The sequence below is a fragment of the Branchiostoma lanceolatum genome, chromosome 18 (genome assembly GCF_035083965.1).
Source record: "Branchiostoma lanceolatum isolate klBraLanc5 chromosome 18, klBraLanc5.hap2, whole genome shotgun sequence".
NCBI lineage: Eukaryota > Metazoa > Chordata > Leptocardii > Amphioxiformes > Branchiostomatidae > Branchiostoma > Branchiostoma lanceolatum.
This window is the reverse complement of record NC_089739.1, coordinates 11778118-11790402: the sequence shown is the minus strand read 5'-3', so window position 1 is coordinate 11790402 and position 12285 is coordinate 11778118. Positions and strand designations below refer to the sequence as shown.

General features: G+C 37.5%; 1 protein-coding gene across 1 annotated transcript; it reads left to right on the top strand.

Moving 5' to 3' along the window:
* The first annotated feature begins 337 nt into the window (after positions 1-337).
* Positions 338-3864, top strand: LOC136423986 (tissue-type plasminogen activator-like). The gene is made up of 6 exons (XM_066412386.1): positions 338-484; positions 995-1216; positions 1590-1778; positions 2110-2222; positions 2978-3022; positions 3859-3864. Exons 1-6 carry the CDS (start codon positions 382-384, stop codon positions 3862-3864), a joined length of 678 nt encoding a protein of 225 aa, XP_066268483.1. The 5' UTR covers positions 338-381.
* The last annotated feature ends 8421 nt before the right edge of the window (positions 3865-12285 follow it).

Genomic DNA, 12285 nt, shown 5'->3' with positions numbered 1-12285 from the left:
TTCTGCTGCAGTACCAAGGTCTTATACGGGGGGGGGGCAAAATCGACCTTGAATTTCGGCTCCCCAACACCTGCCCACATACCAAATATCATTGTAATCCATCAAGAGGTTCTTGAGTTGTGCTGACTATAGTAGTCCGGAAACACACAGACACGCACACAGACAGACACACCCAAAACTATATCTCCATTTTTCATGGAGATAATAAGGAACATTTCAAACATTGCATCTATTGACGCGTGTGCAATGTAACAAAAATCACGTTGTAAAAAGGTTGTCCTTTCATCTGTCGGTACTAAATCAACTGATATGTTTGTTAGGCGTAACGTTACGGGTACACAACTGGTACCATGTCGTTCCTGGTGTGAGGAAGTGCTCAACATGGCTGATGACTGGATAAAAGACCTGCTGCCTCGATGTAGCTTGTTTCCATCATCCAAACACAGTTGTTGGAATCCAAAGCCAGCCAAGAGGGAAAATGAGGGTAAAAGGAAACTTTTTTTGGTATCATTTAACATTTTCATTTTACTCTATTGTGTAAATTTTCTTTGTCCATCTTTAGCTTCGCCAAGAAGTAATGGTTCAAGTATCATTTGGTTGTCTGCTTGATATTAATTGTGTGTGTTTGTGTGTGTGTGTGTGTGTGTGTGTGTGTGTGTGTGTGTGTGTGTGTGTGTGTGTGTGTGTGTGTAGCATGACTCGAGAAGACTTGGGTGCAGCCTTTTCATATTTGGTAGGTGAGTATGGGTATGAAGAAAATGATTAGGAAATTTTATAAATCTACTACGTTCTACGACAGGACTCTCAAACATTTGACATTTGTAACTGAGAAAGTAATATTTATAGACGAAATTTGCATGATTAATCAAAGAATACTTTAATTCCAAAATGAAAAAAAAGCAGAAATGTCAAATTTCATTATGTATTTTTTAGGATATATCATTGGTATATTTGAACGATCTTATGCTAATATCTGTTCGTTTCTCGTCCTCAGTTTGCTACCATGGTATTGGCATAAACTACCGTGGAACATGGAGTAAAACTACATCCGGGTCAGAGTGTGTTGAGTGGTCAGCTGCGCAAGCTGGTTACTACAAGACAGAGTACCCATGGGCTAACCTGGATAACAACTACTGCCGCAACCCAACCAGCCTCGATCGGCCATTTTGTTTGACAAAAGACGATAACCAAGAGGAATGTGACGTCATTCCGTGTGGTAAATTATCATGTAACGAATTGAGAACGACACACTACATTACTTGTTATGGTACTGCAGTGGAACTTTCTGTTTTAACATCTAGTATTCTGGCTGTAACTTGGTCGTGATTTTTGAGTGGTGGATAGCTCTAGGGCGTAGGTTTGGGCCCTCTAGCGGCTTTTTTAACTGCAGGAGCAGGTCTTGCATCAGACTTTGCAAGAAAATAACATATTGTCAATCACAGCTAATGATATTTAGAAAATCATATGTCTTGTAGTTACCATGTATAGTTTACCTGTCACTGCTTGTCATTTTCGTCTTAGACTATTTTTTTTATCCAGCTAGCTAGCTCATCAGATGTTTTGCCACTTGTTATACCTTACTCCACCAGATGCCGAAGGCTGTTGGGATAGAGGTCCTCCAAACTACGGCAAGAGAAGTCCAAGCAAGAGGTTCTATAACGTAGGTGAAAGGGTCACTTACACGTGCAACGAAGGCTACACACTTAAGTCTGGTTTCACCAGGGAAGTCAGGTGCATCGGAGGAGGCGTCTGGCAATACGACAAGCCAAGTTGTTCAGGTGATTGTTGAGAATTTACTATTTTTGAAACAGGTGAATTGCGCATAGCTCTATTCAAGCCTGCATCTTTTTTTGCAGCTCAACTGCAGATTACTCTTGGCATGTAAACGTTTCCATGTCAAAGATCAACTTCACCTACTACAAGACTATTGTTTTGTGTATGCTTAGTAAATGATTTAAGATTTAAAATACTTCATGTACATTGAGAACTCGTACATATTTCTGAATATTTTGTCGTTTGCCTTGTGTATAGACAACATATGGGCACAAACGAAAGATATGATATATCTATAGCTTACTAAATGTCTTCATACGTTTACACCCCACGTAGTAAACCATAAGCAACGGCTACAAGATGATCTACTGGAGATTTACAGTGCGAGTCTGCCACCTGAGAATGTCGTCATCACCTTCACTGGATCTGTGGAACAGCTGGTCGACTTGGTAATTATAATTATTATCTCCATGAAAAATGGAGATATAGTTTTTGGTGTATGTGTGTGTGTGTGTGTGTGTGTGTGTGTGTGTGTGTGTGTGTGTGTGTGTGTGTGTGTGTGTGTGTGTCTGTGTGTCTGTGTGTCTGTGTGTTTGTGTTTCCGGACTATTGTAGTCAGCATAACTCAAGAACCTCTTGATGGATTATGATGATATTTAAAATATGGTTAGGTGATGGGAAGACGAAAGTCGATTTTGGGCCCCCTGGTATGTGACCTTGGTATTGCAGCAGAACTTCTGTTTTTTGTATCTTTTGACTTGGACATGCTATGGTCTTGATTTTGTTGTTGTTGCAAATTTGATATCCCGTTCGGTTTCCAGTAAGAATTTACGGAATAAAAAACTCTTTGTACACAACCAAGTGATTTATTCAACCGACGTTTCTGTGACCATCTGTCACCTTCCTCAGGGCAATTCCTACTGGTTCACATTGCACTGCAGCACAGGTGTCGCTGCTTATAGATGCGTTCCCAAATCAAAGTATTAACAAATAAATACTTTTACAGGAATCTACAATGCCATGAGGAAGGTGTCAGATGGTCACCGAAACGTCGGTTGAATAAATCACTTAGTTGGGTACAAACAACAAAGAGTCATTTTATTCAGTGACTTACCAACCTGATGAAACTATTCACGCAAGAATTTACCCTTTTTAAATTTGGAACAAAAATACATCTTAACTCATGCTGTAACTTTTATTTCAGGATGAAAAGAAGGAACAACTCGTTGCGTCTATCGTCATAGATTTTGTAAGTTGGCACAGTTATGGAAACTTTACTTCAAGAAACCCTTTGTTCATAAAAAAAGTCTAGAGACGTCATTTTGGTCTTGAAAAGTCAACATATCCTTTTTCTTTGTCATTTTTGTTTTGCATAGTAAAATGTTGTTTTTTGTTAGACATGGCAAGACAGCCGACTGAGTTGGGATCCGAAATACCATGTTGACATCACAACGCTCAGTGTTCCAGGCAGCAGAATTTGGACTCCAGTATTGACTCTAAAAAGAGAGTACGTTCGTGCTCCTTCAATCTACTAGCTTTATAATAGATTTATGCATCTAAGTCCTTTCATTAGAAAAATAATGAATATTATATAGACCAAAGCGATTGCCAAACTTTTTAAAAAATACTATATGATCATCTGTCACCTTGTTCAGGGCAATTTTGATTGGTTCACATTGCACTGCAGCACAGGTGTCGCTGCTTATAGATGCGTTCCCAAACGCAAAGTATTTGGACTCCAATATTGACTCTAAAGAGAGAGTACGTTTGCGCTTCTTCAATCTACTCACTTTAGAGTAATAGATTTATACATAACATTCCTTTCATTAGATATATCATGAATATTAATTCTTTTACAGATCAAAACCATGGCCAAACCTAAAAATAGTTTACATATTAAAAATAAATACGTCCTTGTATATATGTAAATATATGCTAACTCACTAAATTCACTTGTCCTGTCCTTTGCACACACAAATTCAGTTGTTTACGTTCCTTAGCGACTTTTCTTTATTTTCCCTTCGTTTTATTTGTACCGGGCATTTGTGTTGTATCTTACCCATGCGCAACTCCTGATAATCTCAGACATGAGGCTAAGCAGTAAAAGAGAAGAAGAAAAAGTAGATCGTTATGTATCTGCAAATTGCCATACATTGTACCCGTTACAATTGTCGCGCAATAAAGTTCTTCTATTATCCCAGTATTGTACGAGCTTTGCACCACAATGGTATGTGGTAATTAAAAAAAACAAATGATCTGAGCTAGAAAGAAGACAGATAACCAGAATTTCTTGATAACTTCGCAGTGCCAATCCGGGCCAAGGCCTACCAAAGGACGTACCGGTCCGAGTGAACAACAATGGCCGTGTAGAATGGAGTGTAGAGACCCTGACCACCACCGTGTGTGATGCAGACCCCTTCTACTTTCCTGCAGACACCATGGAATGCCACGTCTGTTTTGCTGCAATCACAGCGATCAAACAAACCATTCGTAAGTATTTTGCAAATAATTCTTAGTTCAGCTTTCTTTACGTTAGTTTAGTTTAGTTTAGTGTCTAAAAGCTTAATAGAAATAATATTGTGTAAGGCAATGTTTTAAATGGAAAATAATTCATAACTACTAGTTTGGCATTTGCAGACAAGAGGAGGAAATCATCTAACCGTATTCTTTCCTTTATTGATTATCCAAAGTTCTTTCTTTTTGTTTGTGTAGTTGATTTGTTTAGATTGTTATAAGTTGATAAAGGGGGGCCTTTACATAAGTATAAGCTTCCATAAGTATAAGCTTCCGGTCTCCCTTGCGCTGTTATATGTCATTTATAGCTCTCTCGTGTTTGTTATGTATTTATCATTTTAAGTGCGAACAGATAAACAAAAACAATATACAATTCGACTAAGGGATGTTGCTGTGTCGTCGTCAACCCCAATTCACTTTAATGTAAATATCTTAAACATATTTCATAATTGCAATACTTTTAACTCATGATTTTTTTGGAACCATTTGTTGATCTTAGAATGCCAAGGTGGGAGCCAAGCAGCAGATAAAGAAAACAGTCCATGCAACTCTTACTCTACGGCAACACATGAAGGAGAATGGTACCGGAAGGATAAGATCTATGCAAAAGACAACAGAGAAGCGTGCTTTGCTGTTCATCTCCAGAGGATCCCCCTGTTCCACATCGCCACTACTGTTGGGCCCTGCATCATCCTGGTTGTACTGATGATCATCACATTCATCATGCCCTTGGACAGGGGAGACCGGATCTCGTTCGGAGTGACCATCCTACTCTCCATGGTCGTGTCTCTTGTGTTTGTGACAGACGTACTGCCTGTCAAGGGGGCATTGCCATTTTTCGGTGGGTGCAATTAGATATGACCCGACTTTTTGTTGAAGATAGTTGTAACGTAACCAATTAGGCTGTCTTTATTTGTCTCCGTCAGCATTCTTGTAACCGTACATAACATAGCGAGCAGATTATTATTGGAATGAGCAGAGCACTTTGTACTAATGCCTCTGACCGTTTACAGCTTGTAGGTACATGAATCTTGAGATTTTATGAGACAATCTTGAGAGACAATCTCAGGATGTTTCAAAGCATCTCAAGATTTTTTAATCGCATCTCAAGATGCTTTGAAAAAGTCTCAAGATACAAGAAGTTGTGAAAAAATCTTGAGATGCTTTGAAACCATCTTGGAAAAATGTTGAGACCTTTTAAAAGATCTCAAGATTGTCTCATAAAATCTCAAGATTGTCTCATAAAATCTCAAGATCGTCTCATAAAATCTCAAGATCTAGCACAAAATTTTGAGATTTTCAGAATAAATCTTGAGATTTTTTTTAATGTTCAATGAAGTGTGAAGACTCCCGCTGGGGGTCATTAGGATCCGTTGTGTATCAGAGAAGTGTTTCATATATTGGATATGTACCTTTAAGCTGTAAACAGTCAGAAGCATTAGTCTAAAGTGCTCTGCTCATTCCAATATTAATCTGCTCGCTGTTAATTAATGTTTAATGTTACAGCTACGCTGATCATCGTGTGTATGGGCCTGATGGGACTGTTCTTGTTGTTCACCCTTGCCATCATCATTATTCACGACAAGGAGGGAAGCCTGTCTCCAACAGCGAGGATTATTTTTCTCCGATACATTTCAAAGTACCTACCATTCGTTCCATTATTTTAGTTTCTATAGTCTCTGTATAAAATACTATATCATATACTGATCTGATCTATTACTTATCATCTGAAACTTTATCAGTATGTATTTCTGATACAGAAATAAATAAGTATTTCTAAAATATTTCATATTCATTTTTATTAGTTTCTCTACTACTTACGGTTTCAACAGCATTAAGTTCTAGTTTTTCTGTTTGTTAGAAAATTGTTTTCTTTGAACACGAGGACTACAATTTACCAATTACATCTTACCCGAAAAAAAAACATTTTCTAAACATTGAACCCCTCACGTAACGTATGTTTATGCATTAATGTTGACAGCAGTGAGAAGCACTGTTTACTTCCCAACATTGTTTCTCATCTAGGATGATGCTATTGGGTGATCTAACAGAAGAGAAGCGTTCGTGTGATGCAGAGGACAGTCTGACTGACGACCCTGCCACAGAGAAGACCAACTACGCCTATCAAACCGATGGCGTAGCGGCGATTGATTTCGGTGATGGCAATGGGAAGACTGGACAGCCATCAACCTCTCCCGCAGCTCTGGAGGCCACCGGCTCCTCCGGCTTTTCTGAGCTGATCTCTAGTGTTAAAGAGGTAAAGAACGAGGTTACAGAAGTGAAGGATGAGATAAAGGAGCTGGCCAAGGCTATGGCGAACGAAGAGGAGGTGTCTGACTACACCCTGCTGGCTAAGGTCCTGGACAGGCTTTCTCTTGTCCTGTACATCGTCAGTATCGCGGCGTCCGTTCCCGTGACCATGTATTTTGGCAAGTAAAGGTCTGGCAACAATTGTGATAAAACAAATCAGTTCTTTCCAAACCCAAAACACAATAAGAAACTTGAATTGTAGACCACTTTGTTACGTCACCAATGCCATCATCATCATTAAAATCATAATCATCATCATCTGTCCACATTACGAGGTGCAGCAGTAAGCGAGATTAATTTATGCCAATTTATTTTTACATATTAAAGCTAATAAAACGATCAAACGAATCAGTTGTTTCACAAACCCAAACAACCTTGAACTGTAGATCATTTTGTTACGTCACCAATCCCATTTTTTGCAAATTATTTCTACATGTCAGGTCAACCATTACAAAGGTTTAATCTGATAACGTAATTGTAAGGCATTTTTGGATCATTTGAACCAGACACACTGTTTAACTTGACGACCTTGTTAATGAATATGCAATACTATTCTTGACGGTTTTGATCAATCATAGCTGGTATCTCAATTTGCACATTTATACATTTTAGCACACTGACTTGATTTTATAGATGGCACCCTCTCTAGACACTGAAAACTGTTGCGAGTAGGTAAAAAGGAAATTGGACGAAAAATACTGCCCAGGTTTTGAAATATCACGTCAATGAATACAAAGAACAAACTACAACATTTGTTCTTGCTCTATTAGGGTGTAGAGTCCTGTAACAAGGTACATTTTAAATCACCCTTGTTTTATGATTGTAAGAGAATTGAAAATCAAATTCGTCATGCAATGATTTTCAGACCACTAAATCAATTGGCGAAAAAAAGGTTGAATAAGAAACAAAGTTAAAGAATTCGGTTATAAGCTCAATATATGAGTAAAGGCAATTTTACCAGTAGCAAACAAACTTGCCCGGATGCTGGAATGTACAAGAGGACATATTTTCCTTTCTATTTTTGGAAACTGCTAAATCTATAATGCGCTTGTGGATGTCATACATAAATTCAAGTTCGTGGGATCATAGCGTGGTTTGCATGTGGACTGTTATATCAGGACATCATTATGATGTTAGACTGTGTGTGTTTACCATTTATTTAACCGTATACTGTATGTTTGTGATTACCATAACACAACTTGCTATTCAATTTTATATTGCGCATTACATCAGTACTGTTCAGCAAAACGAAATAGGCCAAATGGAATACATATCGTATCAAGGTACACAAACTGGCAAAGACCACATCTCTCCAGAATTTTGCCTGATTTCAAGACAATTTCGTGTTGTTGACCACAATCGTTTGCAAGGAATAAAGCCAAATCAATTTTCTACTTGGTCAAACCCTTTCATAATTTGGACAATGAACGATCGAATGTTGAAAAATTTCCACTGACAGGAAAGCATATCAACATAGCAAAACATAAATTTCCTATACCAGAGGCAAATGCCAGATATCATATTTTTAATTGAGTAAGCATGAAATTGCTGATTTACACTTTCTCGTCATAAAATACTTGAGACATTTAATAGGCAGTAGATTTTTAAATCCAGTTTGCAATACAGACTTTGGAACAAGACAACCGCTCGGGCAAAATCTTGCAAAGAGAATTCCAACTATTCAGCTGTAGCATATAATATTGACTATTTGTGTGATGCTTTAACGATTTGCTGACGAGTTTGTAAATATAAACTAGAGTTCCACGACTTCATACTTTCACCAAACAATGTAGGTCCATATATATTAGGTTTATAACCTGATTATAAACTTTTAAGGTTCGTTATTCGTTAGGCAAAAAAGGCTATTACTTCGATAAATCATTTCAGTTTCTGATATTTTCAACGAAAACAACAACGATTTGTCAAAAGTAAGAGTATTAGCTCAGAAAAAAAAAACTGTACCATTTTCGCATTAATCATGGAAATAAGGCCCTGGTTTGCATCATGCATGCATGATGTTCACATTCACTTTACTTCAAAATGGTGCAAGTACGAAATTCCCGTTATTTACCACCATTGCAGCATGCATTTTCGGATTAATTATGCAAATAAGGCCTTCCTTTGCATGATAAATACCTGTCGATGTTCTTCCCTTATTTCTGATGCATACTTGTCATGGAACGCAACGACTTTGTACAATTCCCTGATCAATTATGCATATCATGCCCTTATCTGCATAAAATCATCTATCCTTTTTCAATGTGCCTACAGGCCAAAAAACATGACGATCCATCAAACCCTTTTAGTTATTCTCTTTTAAAGCCTTAAGCAAAATTGGCCTCAGTAATTCCATGGAAAGCTATAAGGGGCCAATTCTTAACGAGCACAAGAGCTATCAAGCATGTACAAATCGTTACAATTACATGTTCATAAAAGACAAGATATAAAAACTCTACTGCAGTACTGAAGAAAGCCGTCAAGATGTCCATGATCGAATCTGTCATTTGCCTTGCTAATGCTTGCCCTCATATCATGCCAAATGTCATACAAAACCTTCCACAACTCCTCGAGTCATGCATATTTATGTTCACAAACGCACCCACCAACCCAAGAACGGACGGCATTAAGAAAATACTATTTTTGGTGAAAGTAATGAAGTCGTATAGTCAACACTGTAAGCACGCGATGTTGGGTAGTTTTCTTCGGCTTAGCTATTTTTGTCTGTATTCCTATTTTGTGATCTCTTTTACGATAAGTATCAATGATAAGTGTACCTACTTGCATGTTGTTTGAATATCTACTATTGCTTTGAATAAAACTTTTGAAAAATGCTCTGCGTTGTTTGTCATTGCGTTGTACCTTCACGGTTTTCAAGCAATGTAACAAAAAGGTACCCATTGCTGCGTCTGGGTCTGGCATCGAATGTGTCAGTGGTGATGAGGTGACAAACATTGAACTTACACTATATACAACCTCTTGGGAACTTATTATTTATACGAAGGGTCCGAAAACAATTATTATATACTACTCTACATTTGGCTTGAACCTTGAACGAGGACATCGGTGATATCATCACAGGAGACAATGGGTTCTTCTGCACCACTCAGTCCGGTCTTCCATTAGCGATCGAAGCTCTGTTGTAGATATGTCACTGAGCCTAGCATCCCTTTTTAGATTGTCAATGAGGGTTGTGCGTCTCCTGCCCCTAGCTAGCTAAAACATTTGGCTAGCACACTCCAATTAACAGATTTCAATATATAGCTGGACTCCAATGTCAATGTGTTCATACCAACCAGCTTAACCTAGAAAATATTCTACCGATACGTAATATTAGAGTTTGGAAACGTAATAATTCGCCAAAGGAAATGTGATCATTTTTTTCATTCATCAATAAGTGATTTCAGTTTGACAGTAGTTCGGCTTCATTGTGTCATCTGTGTGTAAAGCAAAGCCTGGTTTCCTCTGAAAATATCACATTGTCATTGTCCTTGACTCATTTTGTGCTCAAAGTCTGCCAAATATCAAGTATTAGGCTCGCTCCCGAAGTTTTGCCAAAACATCGTGAGTCATTTGAAATCGCTATGATTGTGATAAAATTGAAAATAAAAACAAGTCTTGTTCATTATCATTTCATTACATCCGAGCTCTATCAAATTCATTAACACAAAATGGCACATGCCACATAAGTTTAAAACAATTCCAAAATCATCATCAGGTTGAAGAAATAACTATAACAAAAGGTATTATACACTTGGTCCAATATTCTTCTTCATCAACAGCTACATCGCAAACTTTGCTGTAACAAAGCTATAGAATGGATATTGCTTTCCTCTGTGAAACCACAGGGTAAAAGGAATATGAATCATGATATGATTAAGGTAAAGTAATCACAAGGTATATCAGTTATCTTCAATTGTCACACAATGGTAAAGCATGCTTGTCCATGTATAATAGCTGTAGTGCACTGTGGCTTCGAATTCGCTATGGCTCGCGTTTTCAGCCAAGCACATCAGGTCACCTCTACTCTCCCTAATTCACAATACTGCTGGCTTTACATCACCATCTGAAAGGACTAATGGAACCCTCAGAATTTCCCCCCAAGCGGGGTTCCAACTTACATCCTTTGGATCACAACTAGTCAAAATACACAATTTTAGAGTTCAAGAGAAAAATAGATTCTTTGTATAGACCTGCCTTAGGCAAACTTTCATAGCAAATTCTGAAACGACTCATGGTAAATATCTACCTCGTAAGGTACACTTCGAATTCTTACAATTAGTTCCTTAAAATTTGCACTACCTGCATGCAACAACTAATTATACAGATCGGCACTATTAATCATTCTTAAGCACTTAGTAGACAAGCCTTCCAAAATGAAATACACAAAATGATATGGTAAAGAAATTCCATAACTTTACAAGATACATGATTAAAACTTGCAGCTTTGAATTTCTGGAAACCTTTTGAATTCGTCCCTTATCCAAAGTATTCTTTCTCATTAAAAGAACATGGTATATATACAACAGTATATACAAAATGTATAGTTCAGGGATCGAAATATTGTGTGCATGTGCACTTTTGTGCACCCATAATTGGATCTGTGCACCTAATTTCTTTACTGGTACACCTAGACATTTATGTAGGGTTACGTGTACTACATAAAATGTTTATTTTACATTTAGTATACAGCATATTTGTGACATTTACGAATCATAAAAGATAATAAAACTTTTGCTGTATTACTTTTTTTAAGACTTTGTAGTGGGCTTTACAATTTCAGATTCAAGTTACGAATAGAGGTAGCAAGGTTTGTGATCAGGTCTTGCTGACATTCTATTTCATATATTGTGCACCCATTTCTTTTCTGTGTATCTAAACTTTAAGATTAGGTGCAGCAGTGCACCTTTTCACAGAACTGGTAATAGCGCATGCTCTATATGAAAACCATCATCATGGTACCGTAGTAACAAAATGTTCCACAATTGTCCACTGTGGCATCTTTAGACTACAGTAACTATCCTATATACAAATGTATCTATTTTTAGTGATACAGAGAATAGTTTCTGTCTTTGCTGACATTAGTAGTCCACTGTGTTCTGCTTCAGCAGTAGTCTGAACACATTATTATCACTAAAGTTTCAAGACTTTCAAAATCATGTTTAACTATTAATAAGACATATCAATTCCTATTGTTGATATTACTGTAGATACACACTGGGTTCCCGGAACAATATGGCACATTTGATAATTTCTTCATCCTTTTAAAGAAGATATGCTTCATTGTAAATAACTACACATCCCTTGACAAATTTACATCCAAAACTTAATAAATGTAACATCATTTCTCAATCTTATTTTACAGCATTAAAGGTTTTTCTATACTCTAAAACAGTGCTGTACGAGCTAAAACAAGGAGGTTAAACAGACCTCTTTGGTAAAAATAACAGAAGACTTTGGCAGGCAGTACTTAGCGAACAGCAGCAGAGAAAGTGCCATCCTCCACGCAACTCACACACTTAGGTAGCTGCTAGCGGGACTGGAGCCTTAGCATTCTTCTTCTTTGTCTTTCCTGCACATAGAAAGTACAATATATATAAACTAGAGTTCCACGACCTCATACCTTCGCCAAATGATTTTAACCTTTATGACTGACGTATTAGGAGTGTTTCTCATCAATCATAAATCATA